At 47.3% G+C, this 20,309-nt stretch overlaps 9 protein-coding genes across 9 annotated transcripts; 5 read left to right on the forward strand and 4 right to left on the reverse strand.

The window, feature by feature from the left end:
* Positions 1–1,421: 1,421 nt before the first annotated feature.
* DEU56DRAFT_927502 (uncharacterized protein) lies at positions 1,422–3,050 on the forward strand (the record flags this gene model as incomplete). Its single annotated transcript, XM_041358617.1, has 6 exons — positions 1,422–1,691; positions 1,744–1,850; positions 1,899–1,986; positions 2,039–2,413; positions 2,465–2,547; positions 2,599–3,050. 6 exons carry the CDS (start codon positions 1,422–1,424, stop codon positions 2,732–2,734), a joined length of 1,059 nt encoding a protein of 352 aa, XP_041202817.1. The 3' UTR covers positions 2,735–3,050.
* Positions 3,051–3,155: 105 nt separating this feature from the next.
* Positions 3,156–5,070, forward strand: DEU56DRAFT_96895 (uncharacterized protein). Its single transcript, XM_041359404.1, has 15 exons — positions 3,156–3,331; positions 3,385–3,394; positions 3,449–3,468; positions 3,523–3,555; positions 3,615–3,711; positions 3,769–3,797; positions 3,862–3,892; positions 3,942–3,974; positions 4,021–4,097; positions 4,152–4,212; positions 4,272–4,370; positions 4,428–4,541; positions 4,608–4,648; positions 4,707–4,732; positions 4,789–5,070. Exons 1-15 carry the CDS (start codon positions 3,272–3,274, stop codon positions 4,925–4,927), a joined length of 870 nt encoding a protein of 289 aa, XP_041202818.1. The 5' UTR covers positions 3,156–3,271; the 3' UTR covers positions 4,928–5,070.
* Positions 5,071–6,798: 1,728 nt separating this feature from the next.
* On the forward strand, positions 6,799–8,144 carry DEU56DRAFT_97013 (uncharacterized protein). Its single transcript, XM_041359421.1, has 5 exons — positions 6,799–7,232; positions 7,295–7,318; positions 7,370–7,627; positions 7,695–7,699; positions 7,755–8,144. Exons 1-5 carry the CDS (start codon positions 6,991–6,993, stop codon positions 8,009–8,011), a joined length of 786 nt encoding a protein of 261 aa, XP_041202819.1. The 5' UTR covers positions 6,799–6,990; the 3' UTR covers positions 8,012–8,144.
* A 1,256-nt stretch (positions 8,145–9,400) lies between these two features.
* Positions 9,401–11,087, reverse strand: DEU56DRAFT_834401 (lactate/malate dehydrogenase). The gene is made up of 10 exons (XM_041354707.1): positions 10,988–11,087; positions 10,877–10,932; positions 10,655–10,822; positions 10,615–10,621; positions 10,519–10,535; positions 10,320–10,468; positions 10,146–10,269; positions 9,777–10,094; positions 9,625–9,726; positions 9,401–9,571 (listed from the first exon to the last, which is right to left on the reverse strand). The coding sequence occupies exons 1-10, from the start codon at positions 11,013–11,015 to the stop codon at positions 9,539–9,541; spliced, it is 1,002 nt and encodes a 333-aa protein (XP_041202820.1). The 5' UTR covers positions 11,016–11,087; the 3' UTR covers positions 9,401–9,538.
* Positions 11,088–11,770: 683 nt separating this feature from the next.
* On the reverse strand, positions 11,771–12,572 carry DEU56DRAFT_918241 (phosphoglycerate mutase-like protein; the record flags this gene model as incomplete). The annotated part of the gene is made up of 3 exons (XM_041358091.1): positions 11,771–12,202; positions 12,255–12,323; positions 12,381–12,572. The coding sequence occupies 3 exons, from the start codon at positions 12,570–12,572 to the stop codon at positions 11,771–11,773; spliced, it is 693 nt and encodes a 230-aa protein (XP_041202821.1).
* A 374-nt stretch (positions 12,573–12,946) lies between these two features.
* On the reverse strand, positions 12,947–14,961 carry DEU56DRAFT_97332 (uncharacterized protein). Its single transcript, XM_041359514.1, has 6 exons — positions 14,150–14,961; positions 13,888–14,099; positions 13,695–13,841; positions 13,519–13,643; positions 13,349–13,470; positions 12,947–13,300 (listed from the first exon to the last, which is right to left on the reverse strand). The coding sequence occupies exons 1-6, from the start codon at positions 14,918–14,920 to the stop codon at positions 13,070–13,072; spliced, it is 1,608 nt and encodes a 535-aa protein (XP_041202822.1). The 5' UTR covers positions 14,921–14,961; the 3' UTR covers positions 12,947–13,069.
* Positions 14,962–16,025: 1,064 nt separating this feature from the next.
* On the forward strand, positions 16,026–16,479 carry DEU56DRAFT_760725 (uncharacterized protein; the record flags this gene model as incomplete). The annotated part of the gene is made up of 3 exons (XM_041350463.1): positions 16,026–16,066; positions 16,127–16,150; positions 16,221–16,479. The coding sequence occupies 3 exons, from the start codon at positions 16,026–16,028 to the stop codon at positions 16,477–16,479; spliced, it is 324 nt and encodes a 107-aa protein (XP_041202823.1).
* Positions 16,480–17,302: 823 nt separating this feature from the next.
* Positions 17,303–18,285, reverse strand: DEU56DRAFT_97357 (uncharacterized protein). The gene is made up of 4 exons (XM_041359520.1): positions 18,112–18,285; positions 18,026–18,049; positions 17,720–17,971; positions 17,303–17,658 (listed from the first exon to the last, which is right to left on the reverse strand). The coding sequence occupies exons 1-4, from the start codon at positions 18,201–18,203 to the stop codon at positions 17,616–17,618; spliced, it is 411 nt and encodes a 136-aa protein (XP_041202824.1). The 5' UTR covers positions 18,204–18,285; the 3' UTR covers positions 17,303–17,615.
* DEU56DRAFT_97467 (uncharacterized protein) lies at positions 18,124–19,175 on the forward strand. Its single transcript, XM_041359552.1, has 4 exons — positions 18,124–18,229; positions 18,282–18,548; positions 18,609–18,632; positions 18,703–19,175. Exons 2-4 carry the CDS (start codon positions 18,403–18,405, stop codon positions 18,965–18,967), a joined length of 435 nt encoding a protein of 144 aa, XP_041202825.1. The 5' UTR covers positions 18,124–18,229; positions 18,282–18,402; the 3' UTR covers positions 18,968–19,175.
* Positions 19,176–20,309: the final 1,134 nt, after the last annotated feature.

Raw genomic sequence — 20,309 nt, forward strand, 5'->3', positions numbered from 1 at the left:
GCCCCGCCCCTGCACACCAAATTAATCCCCCGCTCGCATATATTCATTCTCCCACTTGCTCGCTCGCTCTCGGACAAACCTGCTTACATATTTTCTCTTGAATCTTGGTACACCAAGTGATCTGACGTTTAACGTCGCAGTCATATTTAGATGATACCCTCCCTCACGCATCTGCACTGTTTCATGGTACTGCAGCATTATTGCATCGCGTTCTCATTGTACGCCCAGCCTCCTTTCCCTCTCATACCTTTATTTCCCTCTCTTATATTTCTTTGATCCCTGATTTATGGCGTTTGACTTATGATGGTTCTCTGATTTATCATTTATGGTGGCTGATTTCGTTCTTCTGTGATCTGTATGCTGTGTACTGTGTCTTGTTATTGCCTGGCTAGTTAGCTGTGTGTGCTTTGTAGTTGATATATATATGATGCATCGATGTTAGCGTTGAATTCAATGGGATCCAGGTGTACGATATGGATATCTGGAATCCTGGGTCAGACGATGCTGCAGTAGCCTATGTTCGGTTTTGTTTTGCTCCCAGTACCAGACGATGACTATCGAGTCATCTCATCGTAATCCTCAATAATGCATTAACAGCGTTCAATATCTGCTCCTAGGACGTAGAAGCGGGTAGTGAACGTTACCAATATGCTTCATACGAGTCCACGGCGTTGGACTTGAAGCTTGAAGTTGACTCGGAGTTGCAGCTTGCTAAGTCCATGGTGTGCACGTGACAGCATATCGTAGCCGGTGGACTCAGCTGGAGTCTGGATTCAGCCGGACCAAACGCACTTAAGAGAACTAATTTCGTTCACAAGCTGAATCAAAGTCCATCGTACTCGCTCACGAACGGACTTGTCACTCTCCAAGTTATTCCTCGCTGCCGGTCATCTCATGCCGCCATATGAAACCATATCTTCACTAAGACTCTCCGCGAGATGGCACGCGGGCTATGTTATGCAAACCCGTTGAATGGACACGGATCTTGATCGCATCATTATGCGTCCCTCAAGACCGTCCACTTGGCTCCCATAAGCACATCATGACAGGTACTTGCTTTTGGAATCATTACCTCCAAACGCTCGAACCCAGCCCCCACAACTTGAAAGCGCGTCCAAACTCTGACTTTCACAGGCAGTCAGGCGTTGCGATGCCAGTGTCCCGAAATCGCATCCGAGGCGGGTTGCATGACCGTCGTGGTGGAATATTGACTGTCCAGTGACTCCTGCATTCGCTCGTGATGGCTTTTCAATGCGGGGTCGTCGGGTCAACAACCCGCCCCAGGCACGGACACATGTGGTATGGATGTTTCACCGAATCTCTTACCTATAAAGTATCTTGAGGGTACCCGTTTGTCAATTGTCTAGCATCATTGTGATTCTGACGTCTGTCCTTCCTCTTGCTGTCTCTGCCTAGTAACCATGAACGGACTAATATCTATCCTTTATCTTGGTCTCGTAGGCCTCGCTTCTGCCCTTCCCTCGTCACTCGTTGCAAGGCAGGATGGACCCACTACCATCTCTTGCCTCTCGCTCAGAAACAGCTGTAACGCAACCACGGTCGATCTTAACAACTTTTACAACTACGCGTCATGTTTCCTCCTAACTACATGCTTACAAGGTGTTGAGAATCCTGCGCAAGTCCTCACTGAATCCCAAGCGCCTGCGACCCAACCACGGCTGACTGAATCTGTTCGAATCAGTCATATTTTTCGTGAACTTTGCTGATCTAGTGGTATTACAGGTTTTCTATGCCATGTCAAATGGGAATTCATACATGACGCAACAAAACTACATTGATGCGTATTATTACCAAATTTCCATTACTCCCGGCGGCACCTATCCTGATGAGTAAGTCTTTATACTGGGGCTTCGAGTTCTCAACTACATTATTTGCAGTGTCTCGTACATTATTGATCAATGGCTGACCATCGCTGCTTGGACCGGTTTCTGCGCCACTGAAAACATTCCTTATACAAACCTCGCCGTGTGTACTCATCGCTTCTGTGCGATTACATCTCTACTCACATATCTTCTAGGACTGGCTGGAATATTCATCTGTTCCTGGAGTGTGCCCCGCAGTCGCATCGTGTGATGCTACTGCAGCGGCGGCAACCATCCCATGTGTCCCTCAACCGATAACAGACAATGGGTCATGCGCCGAAATGGTCGCCCAATGTCAGTTTTGGGTGACCGGGGGCCTTTTCCAAAATGAATACTGCGTTCTGGCGAGTTTCTGCTACGCGTGGAGCAACACTGATGTCCTGCTGCAACATGAATACCCCTATTATATCTCCCCAACCCCGAAGACTAGTCAACAGGCAACGCTTTCCGAAGCGGTGTTTTATAATATGACGGGCGGAGCAGCATCGATGACTCAACAGAACGCAATTGATGCATACTACGCAGGCTTGGTGTGTTATTTCTCTGATTGTAGTGTCAATGACGAATTTTCATATCTACAGACCGGCACATGGACCTGGTACGGCGGACCTTTTGGCGCAGAGTCGGCCCAGAAAAGCACGAACAATGGGCCCTATCCTACCTCGTGAGTTATCCGAGATTTTCAGAGAACATGACTCTTAACATTGTTTTTAAGCGTTGACTATGTCATCGAGTTCTGGGCTATCATCAGCGCATGGACCGGTTTCTGCGATACACGCACTATCCCGTATTCCAACCTAGCAGATTATCTCTCCTATGCCGCCACTAGTGGTTATCATCCAACTTGTTAGGGGAGACAAAGCTCCTTGGTATCTTATACGGACTTTGTGATTCGTGGACACAACTATTTATTCGAATATTTTGATAACCTCTCTTTCCAGGTGGACATTGTATCGTGTCATTACATGACCTACGTTATGTTTGAATAATAAATGACATTCGCTCGCTCCCCTCGATCCGCTCGTATATACTCCTTCCACTTGCTCTCAGCCAAACCTGTTTTTCTTCTTCTTGATGTTACCATACTAATTTCATATCATGTAAAAGCAATGTAAATGTTGACGACAAGATGAAGATGAATTAATATTTTTGTCGTTCAGATACCGTACATGAAATCAGGCTGCCTGGAGCATTGCGGCAGTGATGCGGCAATTTATCTAATGCAGGCCCACTGACTAATGAAACGCTCCATTACACCAAGCCAAATGGTGTTCCCAATACAGGCGCTCCGAGTCCCATCTTGATGGCTCATTTATAAGAGATGAGAATGGCATGATGTCAGAGGATGTCAGCTGCGTGAAACTCGTTTTTACCTCTTGAACCCATTAATGCAGATGGAGTATTCGCCTGACGATATTGCAGCAGCGAGAAGTTTGCAGTTCTTTGCGGTGTGTCGCTTTCCTCTCGATACGAGGGCAGATAATAATGGACAATCCATCAGTTCACATCCAGTGCGTACTTACTGTCTAGACTTCTTCATTCGTGTTTCTAACGTGACAATTCAGCATCTATAGCTACATTCTGGGTGGGCTTTCCCCGATCTATTCCTGTCTAGTAACTGTTGAAGTCGCTTATCCAGACATATGAATATGCTTGTACACTTCATGAAGAGGTAATAAACTTGTATCGCGACACGCCTCGGTCTCGGCGTTAATAATATGCTGTTCATAGTGGACGTTCCTGCTTCGGTCGCGCTGCACCAAGGTAAAAGCCATTTATATCGTTACACGATATGTCCCCTTTCTACTTCTCACCACAAATCTATATCGTGCGTTCAGCTCCAGCATACATCGTCCTGATGATTAATTGACACGTTGTTCTTCAGTGAGCTTTATCCCGAACGAGAACCCAGATGTATGTGAACATGCGGTGAGCACTTACGGACAGATGAATGACACTTATTGCATGACTTTACCAGAAATGCCGTGTGTTGGTCAATATTTGCTCAGGTACGTGCATGGTACATCAATGTATGTACGTCCCTCTTTCCTCTCACAGGTTTCGGCACAATATCGGTCATTTGTTCCGAATGTACGTCCTCTGCAAGATATGTGTATTCTTGATCTGATTCATTCAGGCTTCTTCATTCTCAGAACATATGCGCTCTGGAACAAGAATAGAATCGTCCTCGCAGCCATGATATCCACGTTTCTCGTGAGTCCCCCGTGCGCTCACTACACCCAAGCTAGTTGTAGATGTATCAGCCAGACATTTATTGTAGTGTCCATGAGTCTTCAAGTTGTCTTCGCCACTACTGTCCCCGTAACATGTACGCCCTTTGACCTTACCCCTGTTTACTACCATTCAATACTCTGTACACTTTCACAGATGCGACTAGCGCGATCCCTGGCATCACAGGCTGCTACCAGAGCTCGAGTAGTTTCCAGCTCTTCATATCGTTTATTTTCCTTCCTGCGTTTCAACTCGGTGGGCCACCAAGAGCATATATATGTACAAACGCGCGTTGACAGACGCTCTCTCAAGGACTCATTACCCTCACACTCATACGCGCCATACAGAGCTGGCAGAGTACCCAAGGCCGGCATCTGTACATCGTCCTTCTGACACATAACATATTCTACTATGCATGTGGTCTCTGTGAGTCAACACACGCATGCTAGGCCGTTATTTCGTGTTCATTCGTGATAATTCTCCTTCCTCAAGTGTTCTCTGTGGCGAACATCCTCCCACCGCTGCTCCTCCATGTGCGTGAATCTCTGAAATGCTTCTTATGATCGAGCTATTCATTTTCTGCTCACCCAGTATGCATACTACTCCATTTTGCATAAGTACGCACCTCCACATTCTGCTGCGCATTCATACTGACTATAACCCAAACACACAGTTTCCAGTACATCATCCTTACGGTCCTTGCCACGCGCTTGCACCGTCATCTTTGGCAGATGGACCAGCGTGTTGTACACGGCTCTGACGTCGTGTCTATTCCAATGGCTGATATGTCATTTGCAGACTGTACGGTGTGACGTCTTATTCTGTGACTTATTCGTCGTCGTTTGTGGAGTGAGGTGTGGATTGAATTGGTGTGTGTGGGTCTAGTAGAGTTCGCAACGCGCTCAACTAGTAGGACTGTATTTTCTGTCGCGGGACATTCCCTTGGTCTATTCAATATACATTGGTGTTGAATCTCTATTGTAAGTGGTATGGCAGGTAGGTGGAACCCCTTGACAGACAATGGTGGAATATGTATACATAGATGAAACATCAATATTATGGGTAGTAGCGAAGATCTAGCACTATACTTCAATGAAAGAGCTAGATGCCCTGATTTGATGTACATGTGTTTGAGCACCAGAGCTCAATCAATTTGCATTCCAAGTCGAGTACATGAAATGACAATGAGAGCCAATCCACAAGAAGCTAAACTGATAGGTAGTTGAACCTACACATTATTATGATGCATCTGGCTCACGCGGGGTCTGATGCCAATCCAGGACTTTAAGCCGGTGCCTGATTTCCTTGGTTTTGATCCTCTTCCGAGCCTTCACCTCTGGCACGGCTGAACTCGTCACAAGGCTCATCTTCGTCACTTCCATCTTTATCCGGGACAGCATCGTCATAACGGTTGATTTTGTCATCTGTATAACAGTCAGAAATTAAAAAAGCTATCTTTCCGTGAAGCGGACATACGTGGTACCATATTGCATCCCTAAATCATCTTCTGTACTGTTACGTACTGTCAATAAATGAGTTACCTCAACACTTGTCGAAGGCTGGTGATACGGTAGTCGGTATGATGCAAGGGTCGATTTACAGAGAGTTCGATGCTGGACTAATCCGAGCTTGCGGCAGCCTGTGGCGCATCACCGTGATCGTCGTTATGCAGCTAGCATCGTGGTGATTATCGCTCGGTTTTTGAGCGAGGGACACCGCTAAGCTGAGTGACTGGTACATCTGAGGTGGGGTAGCAACGTGAACATTTATACAAGGGAGTTCAAGGACACGCACTCACCTGAGCATGCGGAAGTCTTCGCAAATAGTACATTGTTAATGGCAGCATCTTTAGACATGATGGGAGAGACTCTCATACTATGTTCCTTGCATAAGGTCGGAATCACTACTAGTATTCTTTGCACACAAGGTCGACTTCTCAAAGGGAATCTGTATGAAGAACCCATTTGGTGTACATCAGTCTCCTACTAGCCAACACACAAGGATAACAAACCTGTATATATGGAGTATACCCCGGGTACCATGTAGAGAACCGTCAACAGGGTGATCCACATTTCAAGACCGCTGGGTTTCAAACCCCGATCCATCTTTGAACCGAGCTTTCATTCAACAGACCAGCGCATGGACGGTAGGCCTTTTGCTCTGATCACCATTTCTTTGCTCAAGAGTATTTGTAGATTGTATCGCACTGTGCGCAATCCTACTAATAGAGTACGTATAGGGATTCCAACTTCAGAGTTGCTGGTAGGATATATATATCTCATTGGAAATTTCGAGTCTTATGGAGTACTTGCCTGCAAAGGTTCAAAGCATCAATCAGACCAACAAGTCTGCAATCTCGGAGACTCCTTGAAGCTTCTCATCCTCCCAAACACCCTCCGTCTCATTGGTGCCAGGCGTAGTTTCCGTGCTCGACTGGGGTTTCGTTGCCTCGTTCCTCTTCGCAAGAGCCTTGTGATAAACGCTTCTTGAGGCAATCAGCCCAAAAGCGCCCATCAGCATTGCGTATGCTCCAGCATAGAATGCATAGAACTTAATTTCGGGCTAGCGACGAGCGAGGTACAGGAAAACAATCCCCATACTGCAGCGAGTTTGCAATAGTCAGACGCTGCCTGCAAGAAAATACCACGAATCCCCATGGATGATACTGACCAAAGGGTTGCCGTGGTGCGGAGGCTACATATATCAAAAATCAATGAGTTAGCTCATTGATTATAGGTGACATACAGGTGAAATATAGCGCGTAGCGGCAACCGGATTAACTATTTGCATCTTGAGCGCGACGTGCAGCAACTTGAACTAAGTTGAAGGTGTAAAGCATGTAAAGGCTCGCTCTACGCCAGATGGTCGGAGTTCTATGTACCTGACTCATCCGAGATCATCGTGGGTTTTGCGCATTCCCATTCAAATCAACGGACCGTTGTCCTATCATTTATGTTTGAACACGCTGCTATGCTATAGTCGTTCTTACCTCCCCCTACCTTCATCAGTGCGTTTGAACATCATCATGTCAAACTTGCCCGAACCTCCTCCATCATTGAATGAGAAGCTGACGGCCAGGAAAGTGTTCCAAGTCATCGGCGCTGGTATCTTTCTCCTGTAAGCCCTCATATAATAGAAAGCAAAGGCGTCGTGTCAAACTGACCACTACTGCTTGGTAGCGCTCAGATCATCTATACTATCAGGTAACTGGTCGGTTTCTTGTTGACTATGATGATCTAGACATTGCGAGTCAGCATTGCAGTCATTTTTACCCATCTTGGCTCTACCATTCCAACACTGAAGCCATTTGCCGACTATGCGGCTTTCTATACACTCGGGGCAAGGACGGTCATTTTCGTAGCCGTGTTCTTTTTTGGATGCTGTTGGTGCATAGTTCGACTGGTGGCACCAAAGCGGGCGGGAAGCATTATCTCCGAGTGGAATGTTAAAGCACAAGCGCCCTTGAGCTTGGAGCCAAGCAACGAAAAACTTGGCAGGTCGTGGAGAATATAGTATGTACTGTACTGCGCTGGATAAGTTAATAACTGCAGGCTAACCAGTTCTGCTTTCCACTCACAGTTTCGGTGAGTTGTTCATGCTAAACCAAAGGAGCGACTGCCGACGTTCCTCCACTTCTAGCTAGCATGGGCGCATTCAACATCTGCAATGGATTGAGACTTATCTTCCGCTCATGGAAAAACCCCGATGCCAGCACGTCCGACTTGTTGACTGGAATTATGGTCCTCATTCTTGCCGCTTGGTCGTTCCACGTTGCCTACACAGGAAGGTTGCCAAGACACAGGGGCAAGAACATGACTTTGGGCACCCATGTCAGCCAGTCTGAAGCAGATAAGGTCACTCCAAGTGAATATAAAGACGACACAATCACGACTTAATGAGTTGAATATTGCATGCACGAGAAATTGAGGATATGACAACGTAGTGGCAAGTTGTCATCTCTCAAAGTTTCATTGTGTGGAATTGACAATTCCACCAGGAATGCTTTGATACGTACACATATCTCATATGGTCTCCAATCAGTACTCCTCTGTAATCGAGACGATACTATGTTATTTAACTTACCTCCACTATTCCATGAGTGAGCACCAACCGTGACCGAGAGGTCTTGATAGGTAAGCGAAGGACGCATGAGCGGATAAAACTCGAAGCAAAACTTTATTAAACTCATAAACGAACGTCTGGATATGCATCGGTCAGTGTTAATCTCCCCTAGTCAGGCCATATAGAAGGAAGACAGGACGTGCGCACTATATTCTCATTAGCGAGAGTCTGGCGGCCCGTTCACCGCTCCCGCGAAGAGACAACGACACGACCTTGAAGCCCTTGCGACCAAGACCTTGAACATAGAAGAAGAATGGAGCGCATGAGAAAACGGACGTCAAGCCAGAACATGTCCGAGGTTCAATTCGGCCGACGAGGACTCGGAGTTTTATGAATTCTTCTGCGCCTTTCAATGTTCATCGATTACCAAACCTATCTTAGCACGAACCCCGAATCAACGAATCATCCGGCTCGCCTTTGCACGCGAGAACGTCTCCCCCAGCATAGATATCACGCAGACGAATTCGAAGTCCTTCGCGAAAAATTCAAGTCATCCCAAAAGTCGACCCAGGGCCCAGGCCAATCTCGTTCTTCCTCATCAAAAACCGTGCACAGCTCCAGGATCAACAAAACCCTCGAACAAGACCTCTGCATGTAATTCAAAATCGCTCTTCGGAATCTTTGTGACTCAAAAATGATCCAAGACTGGCCCTTGGCAAGTTGTGAGTCATTTGTGAGTCCCACGATGCCATTTCTATAGTTTACATTTGTCAAGTCGAGAGATGTCGATGAACACTGCAAGCGGGCGAACCGCATCGAGATTCGAGAACTAGGCTTGTGACCAGCCTGGCTTACCAGGTGTAAGGCGGCCAGGGGAGATGATAGCGACGACGAATACCACGGACAAGTCGAGTGGGGAAGTTAACAATATCAAAGACGTAGTCCAGACTGGTTACGAGTCTGATCAAGAACGCTGCTACGATCAGCGCTAGTCCACATCAACGCGACGTTACGTCCCGCGCGCCCTCATCGCTTAGGAAATCCAACATGTTCCATAGTCTGTTGGAGGTCTAAGCTGGTAAAAGCCCCCGTGGGGTCTTCAACGCACCTGGAGTAGTGCTTAAACTCTCCTTATCCAAGCTTACGCGGTAGACTCCACGAGCTTGTCCGACGTCGACAGTCGCGCCCACGTTGGGTCTCGTCATCCTTTATTGCAGCCGACTCCAAGACCATACGCAAGTAACTCTGATTTCATTGTACACCTTCCAATAGCTTTAGCTTTACGTTCTACAAACCCTTTGATTTCTACAATATTTTATACAGGTTGACTTCTCAGATCTCAACCATCGCCAGAGCATAATTTAGAGTTTGGGAGCCTCGACGAAGGCAACACCCTGGAATATCGACATCTTTAGATGAGGTTGATTTGGATAAGACAAACACGGACCTTGTCGATGTTACTGGCGAGCTCAGGAAGAGCAGCCTGGACAAGCGCCTTCTCAGCAGCAGTGATCTTACCAAGACCACGGATCTTGGCGACACCATCAACCTGGGACATCATCAGTATCAAAGACGTTCAGCACCATTGTGTTGGCCTACACCAAGTTCGACCGGAGCAGAGAAATACTCCAGGTCCTTTCCAAGCTCCTTCTTGAGGGCGTCTCCACCCGTCTTGTCTGCAGCAAGGTTGACAAATGTCGGGGCGACGATTCCCTTTTCGCCTTTTACGGCACGGATAACTTTCCCGGCGAACTCAGCACCTGCGTAAGCCATGGAAAGAGTTGCTGAGCCAGCACCATCCTTGGCCTTGACAACCTCGTCTCCACCAAATTGGATGCGGTTGATGAGGGCATCAAAGGCGCTGGCGTCAAGGGATGATGGCAGAGGGTGGGAAGATTGAGAGAGCAGGGGAACAATCTAATGTCGTATTAGTCGGTCCTGAACTCAAGTATTCAAAGCACAACTGACGGTAACACCACTGTGGCCACCGACCACAGGAACTGAGACTGACGGTGATAACGAGCGATCACCAAGAATTTCAGAAACAAAAGTCGAAGCGCGAACGACATCGAGCGTTGTTACACCGAAAATCCTGATTAGGTCCTATTAGGGCCGGTCATGCTGTTCGTATCACGATCTTACCTCTTGGGATCAAAGACACCATGCTTCTTAAAGACCTCCGCGACGATAGGAACTGTGGAGTTAACAGGGTTGGAAATAACAAGGACGAAAGCCTTCGGGGCCGTAGTGGCAATGCCAGTAGCGAGGTCGCGGACAATACCAGCATTGATCTATGAGGGCATAAATGGTTAGAAGACCGATTATGGCTGAGTGAGCTAACCTTGAACAAATCATCACTACATGGCGCCATAAAAATCAGTAATGATACATAACGGCCCGAATAGCAACACCGACCGAGTCATCTAAGAAATCGCATGAGCCATCGTTTGATTTGACTGATATGCACTAGAACTCACGCCAGGCTTTCTGGGAATACCAGCGGGAATCACGACGACATTAGCGCCAGTCAGTGCTTTCTTGAGGCCGTCATCGGGAGGCAGGTATCCTTCGACTTTGGCAGGGGTGGCGATATGAGACAGGTCCACGGCCACACCAGGAGCGTTTACAATATCATAAAGAGCGAGCTGCATGAGATATGTCATTCTGCATCTGAGCTGGATGTATGCCGATCACTTTACCTCTGTCACAGCAGGGTTGGCCTTGAGAAGAAGCGATAACGGCTGGCCGATACCACCTATAGACGATTAAGAGGTCTGAACAATCGCAAAGACAATGAAGTAATACGATACCTGCAGCACCGAGAACGACAGCTTTCATGGTGTTTGGGAATGTGGGGAAAAGTGAACTGTGGAAGGGAGGTTCGAAGAGATATCGGAAGAGTAGATATTTAAGATTTATTTATCGGGCTATTTATGTATATATATGGCAATCTCATGCAATTCACAAGCGGGACCTGGCTCAAAAAGGATAATCAATTTGAAATGTACAGCCAATGTAAATCTCAGCTCTAATTATTGCGTGCTTGGGTCCACAGCAGCGTACTTGCAAGCAAAGCACTGGGTAAAGAACAAATTTCCTGCTCGCAAGTCCTCCCAGAATCGCTACAATTTCTCATCAGCTCCCCCGCATATGTGAAAGAGAGACCAGTAAGTGAAGTTGTTCACGCATCCAGTGAACTTGAGAATGAGGGGGCCGTGACCTTGTCGACTTCATGGGAATGACTTTATACCAGATTCAGCTTTACAATAACCCCCTTGCTATTATGCGGCGACCGGTGAATGAAGGCTTACAAGGACCGCAATCACAGGCTGGCTACGCTGAGAAACCCAAGAGCTCTAAAACTCGGTGAGATATACGATGCCTGAGAGGGTGAGATAGGTTTCATCACGAGGGCAGTAATTGATTCAGCCATTGGTCTTGGTGTGTTCACGCGACACTTTCACTTTCCTCCTTGCCTAGTGGCTGTAAGAAATACATTCCCATAGGACGTGGACTGACACCAAGTAAGATGCTGTCTATCATCTAAGTTGGTATAACAAAACTATAGAAAACACATCAACTCATCGAGATAATCACGATCGCAGCGCATCCATATCCGCATTATCCCTTAGAATTTGCGTCCCCTGTAAATGCGAAGCATCCCCATACTTCACAACCGTAGCCCTAATCCTCCGCTCCGAGTCCGATCCAGATCCAACCATGCTATATTCCACCACCGATAAACTAGCGTTCGGTATTTTTGGTGTAGATCCTAACAGATCTTCGGCGCACTCAAACACACCCGTCGCTATCATGGACTTCAAGAACGAACTTATAAGCCATCCATGCGACGTCACCAGGATGTTCCGGGTCCTTCCGTCAGGATTGTCCGCGAGTGAGGAGACGTAGGGAACAATCTCCCGGTCGTACCACCCAACGGATCGCCCCAGCATCGCTTCCTCAGGTTCAAGGGAAGGTTCACTTTTGTTTGCTGGTCCCTTGGTTCCTTGTAACTTCCCCATGAACTATGAGACGCCACATCAGAAGAGCCGCCAGGGAATAACAACACATGCTCACCCTCTCTCTCAGAGCTCGATCTTTCACCAAGACGACATCGGGATGATGCTGCAGAATTATCTCAGCCGTCTGCATCAACATAACATGAACGACCTTCTGACGATCAAGAAACCTTGAAATGCGCACCTTGGAAGCTCTTGACAGATCGCTCGTGAACGCTTTGTCGAATTGGATCGCCTTCAACGCTTCTCCAGTCGTAGCGGCCTGTGTTTCTCCTAGATCATTGAGCTTGGAATCAGCTTGTCCTTGGATGATTCTCGCGCGGTTCCACTCGGTCTCCCCGTGTCGAATCACATATAAACGAGCGATCACCGTCATGAGTACCCTAGAAAGTATGAAGATCCTTCAGTTGAAATCGGGAAAATGAAGGGAGGTCTCACCAGAAAAAGTACAGATATACACACCAAGGAAGGGAGAAACAACGCAGAATGGACACAGATACCGCAATAGTCTCGGAGTCATTCTATCAGCTGATCGATAATCACACCTGCAAAAATTGAGGTATATAATTCGATATAAGCCTGACGGGCCTACCTGGACCTGCTATCCCCAGTCTCATCGCGGGTGGTGCCATGTCTAGACGTTCTTCGGCAAACTTTCACTGATCATTTCTTGTGCAACCCCAACGATGCCTACGAATTCAAAAGTGAACAACTCTGCGAAGTAATGACAATATCTTTCGCACGTGACTTGTACCGCCTCGCCGCTCAACCTGGAGTATAAGCGAGACAGTAAATTGGAAAAAAATACAATAATTACAACATTACTAGGTACTTCCTCTTAACTCACAGTCGAGTCTTCTTACGATTTCCTGCCTAAAGCTCATCACCAGCGCTCTTCACCTTCTCCCCACCCCATTTGATGCTTTCGCTGGCACCTTTTACTTTGTCGTCGAATCCCTGCTCCTGTGCCTTCCTCTTGGCACACTCGGCATAATCGTTACCCTTGCCTTTCGCTTCATCGCCCTTCTGAGAGCACCAATGCCACGCGCTACATTTCTTATCGTCCACGTAAGTTCGCGCATCGTGCGATTGACCGCTCAGGAGCTAATGAAAAGTTAGTTCGAGCGGAAAAGCAGGTGCACATAAACCAACCTCGAGTATTCTGGCCAGCCTGTCCTCCACCGCGCCTACGCTGCTGTTGACGATCTCCTTCAGTTTCGTGAACATTGTCTCAGCACGGTTTGATGCCTGGACCCAGCGAATGCGAGTCTCCTCTGCGATAGGTGAACATCGAATGTCGTAAATGAGGATATGATACGTACGCAATAACCCAGGCCTATCCGTGGGGAGTGCGGCTTCGCTGATACCACGTTCACGAAGATAAGCGCGTAAGCGAGCGTCCGGCCACACGAGATATGCAGCAGTGCGCGCAGAAACGTCGTTATAACTGAATACAATGTTAGGGTATTTCGAAGGGCGTCGGGAAAATGGTGCGCACTGTTTGTCGATCAAGCTCACCAGCTCGTCGCGCTTTTTCTGCGCAGCAGTTCTATCATCAATATGTCCATGCTCAGAGAGCCATTGACGAATTTCTGAATCTTTCCAAGCGTTCCATACGCTATCGGAGGCAGAGGCGTAGTTATCCCTGTAAAGCGATGAAGAGCTAGCAAAAGTTGAAGGAGGCTACTCACTCAACCATCTTCAACAGTTCATCACGCTTCTTCGGTGCGTCACTCTGGAGAAGGCCGTGCTTGACGAGCCAAGACTTCAATTCACTATCTGACCAGGCACTCCAAACCTTGTCGGGTGAAGAGTAATAGTACTTTTTCATCTCTTCGAGCAAGGTGGAGCGGGATGCAGTATCAGAAGGGGAAAGTAGATTGTGCGACACCAGCCATTCGCGCTTGAAACATGTCAAGAAAATCCCCGACGCTGAAACAAGTAGGTACATACCATATACGAGTCGCTCCAGGCGTTCCATACCGGCTCTGTAGCTGTGCGGTAGTAGTCGTTGGCAAGTTTCATGAGCTCAGTGCGGGTGCTGGCTTTTCTAGCCTCAAGTACTCCGTGATCTTCGAGCCAAGATCTGAGGCGGTTATCATCCCAAGTTGAGTAGACATAATCCTTGCTGTCGTCGAAAGCACGAGTGACTTCCTGGGTAGCCTGAGCTACGAGGCTGCTCGCGCTTTGAGAGGCTTGATATAATGTATCAGTTGCATCGGAGTATGCTGAAGTGACAGTATCGGATGCAAGGGAAGAGTAGTATGATGCGGCGTCGGTATAAGAGCGATACTTTTGTTTAGCAAGCAAAACAAGCTGCTCGCGGGGTCCAGAAGGGGCTACCACGCCATGTTCGAGTAGAAAAGCTCTCAACTTGCTCTCGTCCCATGTGTCGAAGGAATTATCCTTCAAGTTCTGGAAGGATTGCTGTGCACGAGTGAATTTGTCGTAGTTCCATTGCCTGCTTGCGTCGGCATAGAGACGAGACTGTTCTGCAAAAGATGGAGGTGGAGGTGGAGGTGGAGGGGAAGCCCAGTTTGCTGCTACGAGATCATGAAGGTGAGATTGATCAAAATGAGAAGGGACGTTGATGTTGTGGCCTTCAAGCCAGGAGCGTAACTCTGAATGAGACCATTTAGCGTATTCAGGTTCAGAGCCAAACCAGGTCGACGCGTTTGCCGAACCGATGAGTAAAATGAGATAGATTGAAGATCTGAATCGCATGATTTAGTTGAAGGAGAAGGTGAGGAAGAATAGCACAAGGGTAGAACGCACTTATAGGAGGACTAAGAGTTGTGACGTCAGTAATACCAAGTTCATGACGCCATCATGCACCACAACGCTCCAGAGCTTCTTTACGATCAAAAAGGAAATTTATGCAATCTACTGACTGCCCTTCTTTATTGACGCCCTTCCTACGTAAGCAAGATAGAACGAATAAGCCGCACCAAGGAGCACAATAACACCCAACACAAACTGGAACCTATCAAACTCGGATTCTTCAAATGAGCGGAAAACACAAGTGAATCCGTTGAAAGTATTCAGTACGCCTGTCGTGGCTGCAATCCGAAAAACATCAGCAGTCGCTCCTTCGGTCTAGCATGAACAACTCGCCATAACTGACAGAACTAGTCAGTATCACAAATCATTCAATGCAGGACAATGCGTACAATATTCTTCCACCCTTGCTTGGTTGCAAGGTTTTTGTTAATTTCGAACCCCACTCTCCAATGTTGCCTCCGGCTTGTTTTGGTGCCACCAATCGAAGACAGCACCAATAGCATCCAACGAGGAACACCACCACGTGAAAGAAGGTCCTCGCCCCAAGCGTGTAGAAGCCAACATAGCCAGCATATGGCCTCAACGCTGGAATGGTAGAGCTAAAATAGATGAAAATGACTGCAATGCTGACTCGCAATGTCTAGATCATCGTAGTGAACAAGAAATTGACAATTCACCAGATACTATCGATGATACTGGCACTGTCAACGGTCAATAACACGTTTCCTTTCTACAATATGATGGCTTACAGTAGATATATCCCTGCGCTAATGGTTCGAAACGCTTTCATGACCGTCAGATTCTCAGCCACCGATGGAGGTGACTCGGGCAAATGTGACATGATACTGTTCGAACTCAAATGAAGGTGAAAAATTGATGCTATAATTAGGACCAAGTGATGTACTTATATAACTCGCACAGGTGCCGCACGACAACAGGTTCAGGCACAATGAAGAATATAAGTATATTGTTCCCGAGCCCGTGCCTACTTTGTCTCGTCCCGTCTCAAATATCCGTATCCTCACATTTGCTGCACTTCACGTTCAAGATGCCAACCGTAAATCCAGTGGTCGCCACCATACTTCACCTGTATGTCCTCTATACTCAATGAGCCAACTCTATAGACGAGCTGAATTCTGATGCATGCAGCCTCCAAACCGCGGCAACGCTTTGGTCAGTATCATCCATGGGGATTCGCGACATTTTCTCGCAGTAGCGTCTGACTATTGCAAACTCCCTGCAGCATGGGGATCGTTTTCCTATACCTCGCTCGTCGCGAGCCCGAAATCAAGTTCTACGCATTCTATGCTGGAGCATACTCAACCGTGATGGGTGCTGTTGCGCTGATTCGCTCAAGAAGCGTTTATCGCAAGGCTCTTGCAAAGAAGAACGAGGCTACCCAGTCGAGCGCGGATACTGCGCCTGAATCCACTGGAACGGAGGGCGTTTGGGAAGATGAGAAGCTTCAAGGAGTTCCCAAGACCACAGACTTATTGGTCTAATCAACGCTTTTCAAGCACCAAGCAGGTACCTCATATATTGTAGTGCAGGACTCAATTTACGTAGCTCCAAAGTTCTCTTCAATCCCACAACCATTGTATTGGTTTCAACCACGAGTTTCGTACGACATTATCGCTCGCTGCTCAAGATGCGATTTTGCAATCTCCCGACGGACTTTACGAGCGCCTCTGCTATGCTTCTTCCTTTACTGCTTTCTCCAAATAAGACAGCCATCGCTGTCACGCCTTTGAAATGTCTGCAGTCCTTGTGAATCACAGGTCAGGAGTCCGAGCAGTACAGCATTCCTTCGATTGCCACTAATCACGATACTCCACACGACAAGACTCTCCGGAATGTATGCATACTGTAGCAAGATATTAAACACTTGCGGTATCCCCGAGGCAGTTCGTCGTGTGTTCAAGTTTTGGCACTTCCACTCCAGCATTTTCTTCTCTTCCCTTTGACAATGGGGAACTTTCTATCTATGAGCCCTTACAGATCCATTTGAGAAGTAACTTTAAGCATCGCCGGGGAGCAGTAAGTGATATTAGCACATACCCAGAATGCATATGCGCTGATCATGACGAATGATACCTGGACGTTCGTTCATATGTTAGTTCATCCCAAACATATCTTGAGACAATCAATGCCTTGGCGAATCCGTGGCACCAAACGTTCATTTGGGACGATTCAGGTCCAGCTACGAGTTGCCACCCAAAGAACATTTTCTCCAAGTTTTGTCTACTCCAATCTGGGATTCTATCGGGATATTCAACCCTATATGCAACGATTCAGCGGGAGACGCTGACATATCACCATACTGCCCTATCTACTGCTTCCCGTATAACAACCACCTCACTGAGTTGTGGTATATTCGCCTGCTGGAGTAACCTCAACCAGCTGAGCACTCTCATCATTGCCCGCAGTCATGTTCTCGCCTCCGTCGCCCTTCTTTTTTGGCACCGGTACCCTTCCTACATAGGCAAAGTAGATCGAACGAGCGGCAGTAAGGAGCATAATAAAACCCATAACAAACTGGAACTTGTTTAAAAACTCGGGTTGTTTCCAGGTGCGGAAAATATAACCCAATCCATTAATGGTATTCAGTACGCCCAAGAAGGCTGCAATCGGAAGAACATCAGCAGTCGCTCCTTCGGTTTAGCATCAACAACTCGCCATAACTGTAAGTCGCGCACAGAACTAGTCAGTCTCACAAAATTTTTAATGCAGGACAATGCGTACTATCTTCTTCCCGCCTTGCTTAGCTTTCCGTCCTTTGGACTCGTGGTTTCTTGTACTTTCACATACCACTTCTTAATGCTGCTTCCGCCCTGTTTTGGTGCTACCAGTCGAAGACAGCACCAATAGCATCCAGCAAGGAACGCCCCCACGAGAAAGATGGTCCTCGCCCCGAGCGTGTAGAAAGCAACATAGCTGGCATATGGCCTCAGCGCTGGAATGGTAGACCCAACATAGATGAAAATGGCTGCAATGCTGACTCGCAGTCTTTAGATCATTAGTTAAGAAGAAATTGACAATTCAATTCACCAGATACTATTGATGATACCAGCACTGTCAAGGGGTGGTGGTCAGTTTCATATCACACGTTTCCTTTCTACAATATGATTGCTCACAACAGAAAAATCCCTGCGCCGATGGCTCGGAGTACTTTCCTGGCCGTCAGCTTCTCAGTCAACAATGGAGAAGACTCGGGCAAATTTGACATGATACTGTTCAACCGCACTGGTGAAGGTGAAAAATGATGCTAGGATCGGACCATGTGGTGTACTTATAACCCATGCAGGAGACACATGCCGCACGGCATTAAGGGCAGCGCCTGATGGTGGTTGTGATGCTATTTTGGTCATCTCCGCCAAACGACGGTATAGCTTCAGGCCACAGGCCTCAGGCACAATAAAGAATAGATGAATAAGACACTGTTCCCGTGTCTGCATTGCCAGGCAGTGCCTCGTACCGTCTCAAATAAAACAAATATCCGTATCCTCACCTTGCTGCACTTCACGCTCAAGATGCAAACTGTAAATCCAGTGGTCGCCACCATACTTCACCTGTATGTCCCCTATACTCAATGAGCTAACTCTATAGACGAGCTAAATCTCGACGCATGTAGCCTCCGCACCGCGGCAACGCTTTGGTCAGTATCATCCATGGGGATTCGTGATATTTTCTTGCAGTAGCGTCTGACTATTGCAAAATCGCTGCAGCACGGGGATTGTTTTCCTATACCTCGCTCGTCGTGAGCCCGAAATCAAGTTCTACGCATTCTATGCTGGAGCATACGCAATCGTGATGGGTGCTTTTGGGCTGATTGGCTCAAGAAGCGTTTTTCGCAAGGCTCTTGCGAAGAAGAACGAGGCAACGAAACCCCAGTCGAGTGCGGATACTGCACCTGAAACCACTGGAACGGAGGGCGTTTGGGAAGATGAGAAGCTTCAAGAAGTTCCCAAGACCGCAGACTTGTTGGTCTGATCAATGCCTTTCAAGTACCAAGCAGGTACCTCATACATTGTAGTGCGGAACTCAATTTTCCTCCAAGATATGTAGCTCTAAAGTTCTCTTGCCTCGCACAATCAATCGTCCACCAATGTATTGGTCCATGTTAATTTCCAATGTTTCATCCACGAGTTTCATACGACACTTATCGCTCGCTGCTCAAAATGCGATTCTGCAATCTCCCGACGGACTTTACGAGTGCCCTTCCTATGATTCTTCCCTTTACTACATTCTCCCAACAAGACAGACATCGCTGTGACATATTTGGAGTTTCTGCAGCAAAATCACGTACGCTGAAGATACAATGTTATCACTCTTTCAAAACGTTGAATATGTCCTTGTAAATCACAGGTTCAGGAGTCCGAGCGGTAGAGCATTCCTTCGTTCGCCATTAATAACGATACTCCACACGACAAGACCCTCTGGCCAGAATGTATGTATACTGTAGCAAGATATTAATACCTCAACACTTGCCGTTTCCCTGAGGCAGTTCGTCGTGTGTTCAAGTTTCGGCACGTCCACTCCAGCATATTGGCGGAACATGATAAAACGGTATTGGACGAATTCCGAAAGTCAAATGGCCTTAACAGCTCAGTGTGTAATGATGACTTCAGGCGCATCGACTGTGACTATTCCTGGCATTTCATTCGATTGATAGCCAGCATGCTTATGTCTCTTTGAGAGGCATACAATACTTTGTGTTCGCAAAGTAAGCGTAGACGTCCGTGAATATATCGGCTGTATTTTCCATCGAGCGAACATAGTGAAGCTTCAATTGTCATCGAGCGACGCGTTCGTGAATTGAGTGGTAAGCCAGTGCATGGTAAGACAACCAGCACCTGCTTAATTTCAAACTCATTGCTTCGCCCTGCCCTGCCACTCCGAGTTCGAAGCTACACCACTCGAGCATCCGTGGTAGTATGCCCCAGGCTGGTCACGAGCCTAGGTTCCGCCGCGTAGATGGCCAAAATAGCATTCACATGAGCATCGGGGGGCCGCTTCCTAATACCATGCGGTATGTATCTCCTGTGTAGTTATAAGTATATCACTCGGTCCCGATCGTAGCATCATTTCTCACCAGTGCACTTGAAGAGTATGATGTGACTCATTGTTATTGTTGTCAAACTTACCCGAGCCTCCTCCATCCTTGACTGAGAAGCTGACAGCCTGGAAAATGTTTCGAGCCATCGGTGCTGGCATCTTTCTCCTGTAAGTAATCAGATCGTAGAAAGGAAACGAAAGTGACCGCCACTGCTTGACAGTGCTGATATCATCAATACTATCTGGTGAATTGTCAATTTCTTCTTCACTACAATGA

This window comes from Suillus clintonianus, assembly GCF_016758775.1.
Source record: "Suillus clintonianus strain FC179 chromosome Unknown DEU56scaffold_127, whole genome shotgun sequence".
Taxonomy (NCBI): Eukaryota; Fungi; Basidiomycota; class Agaricomycetes; order Boletales; family Suillaceae; genus Suillus; species Suillus clintonianus.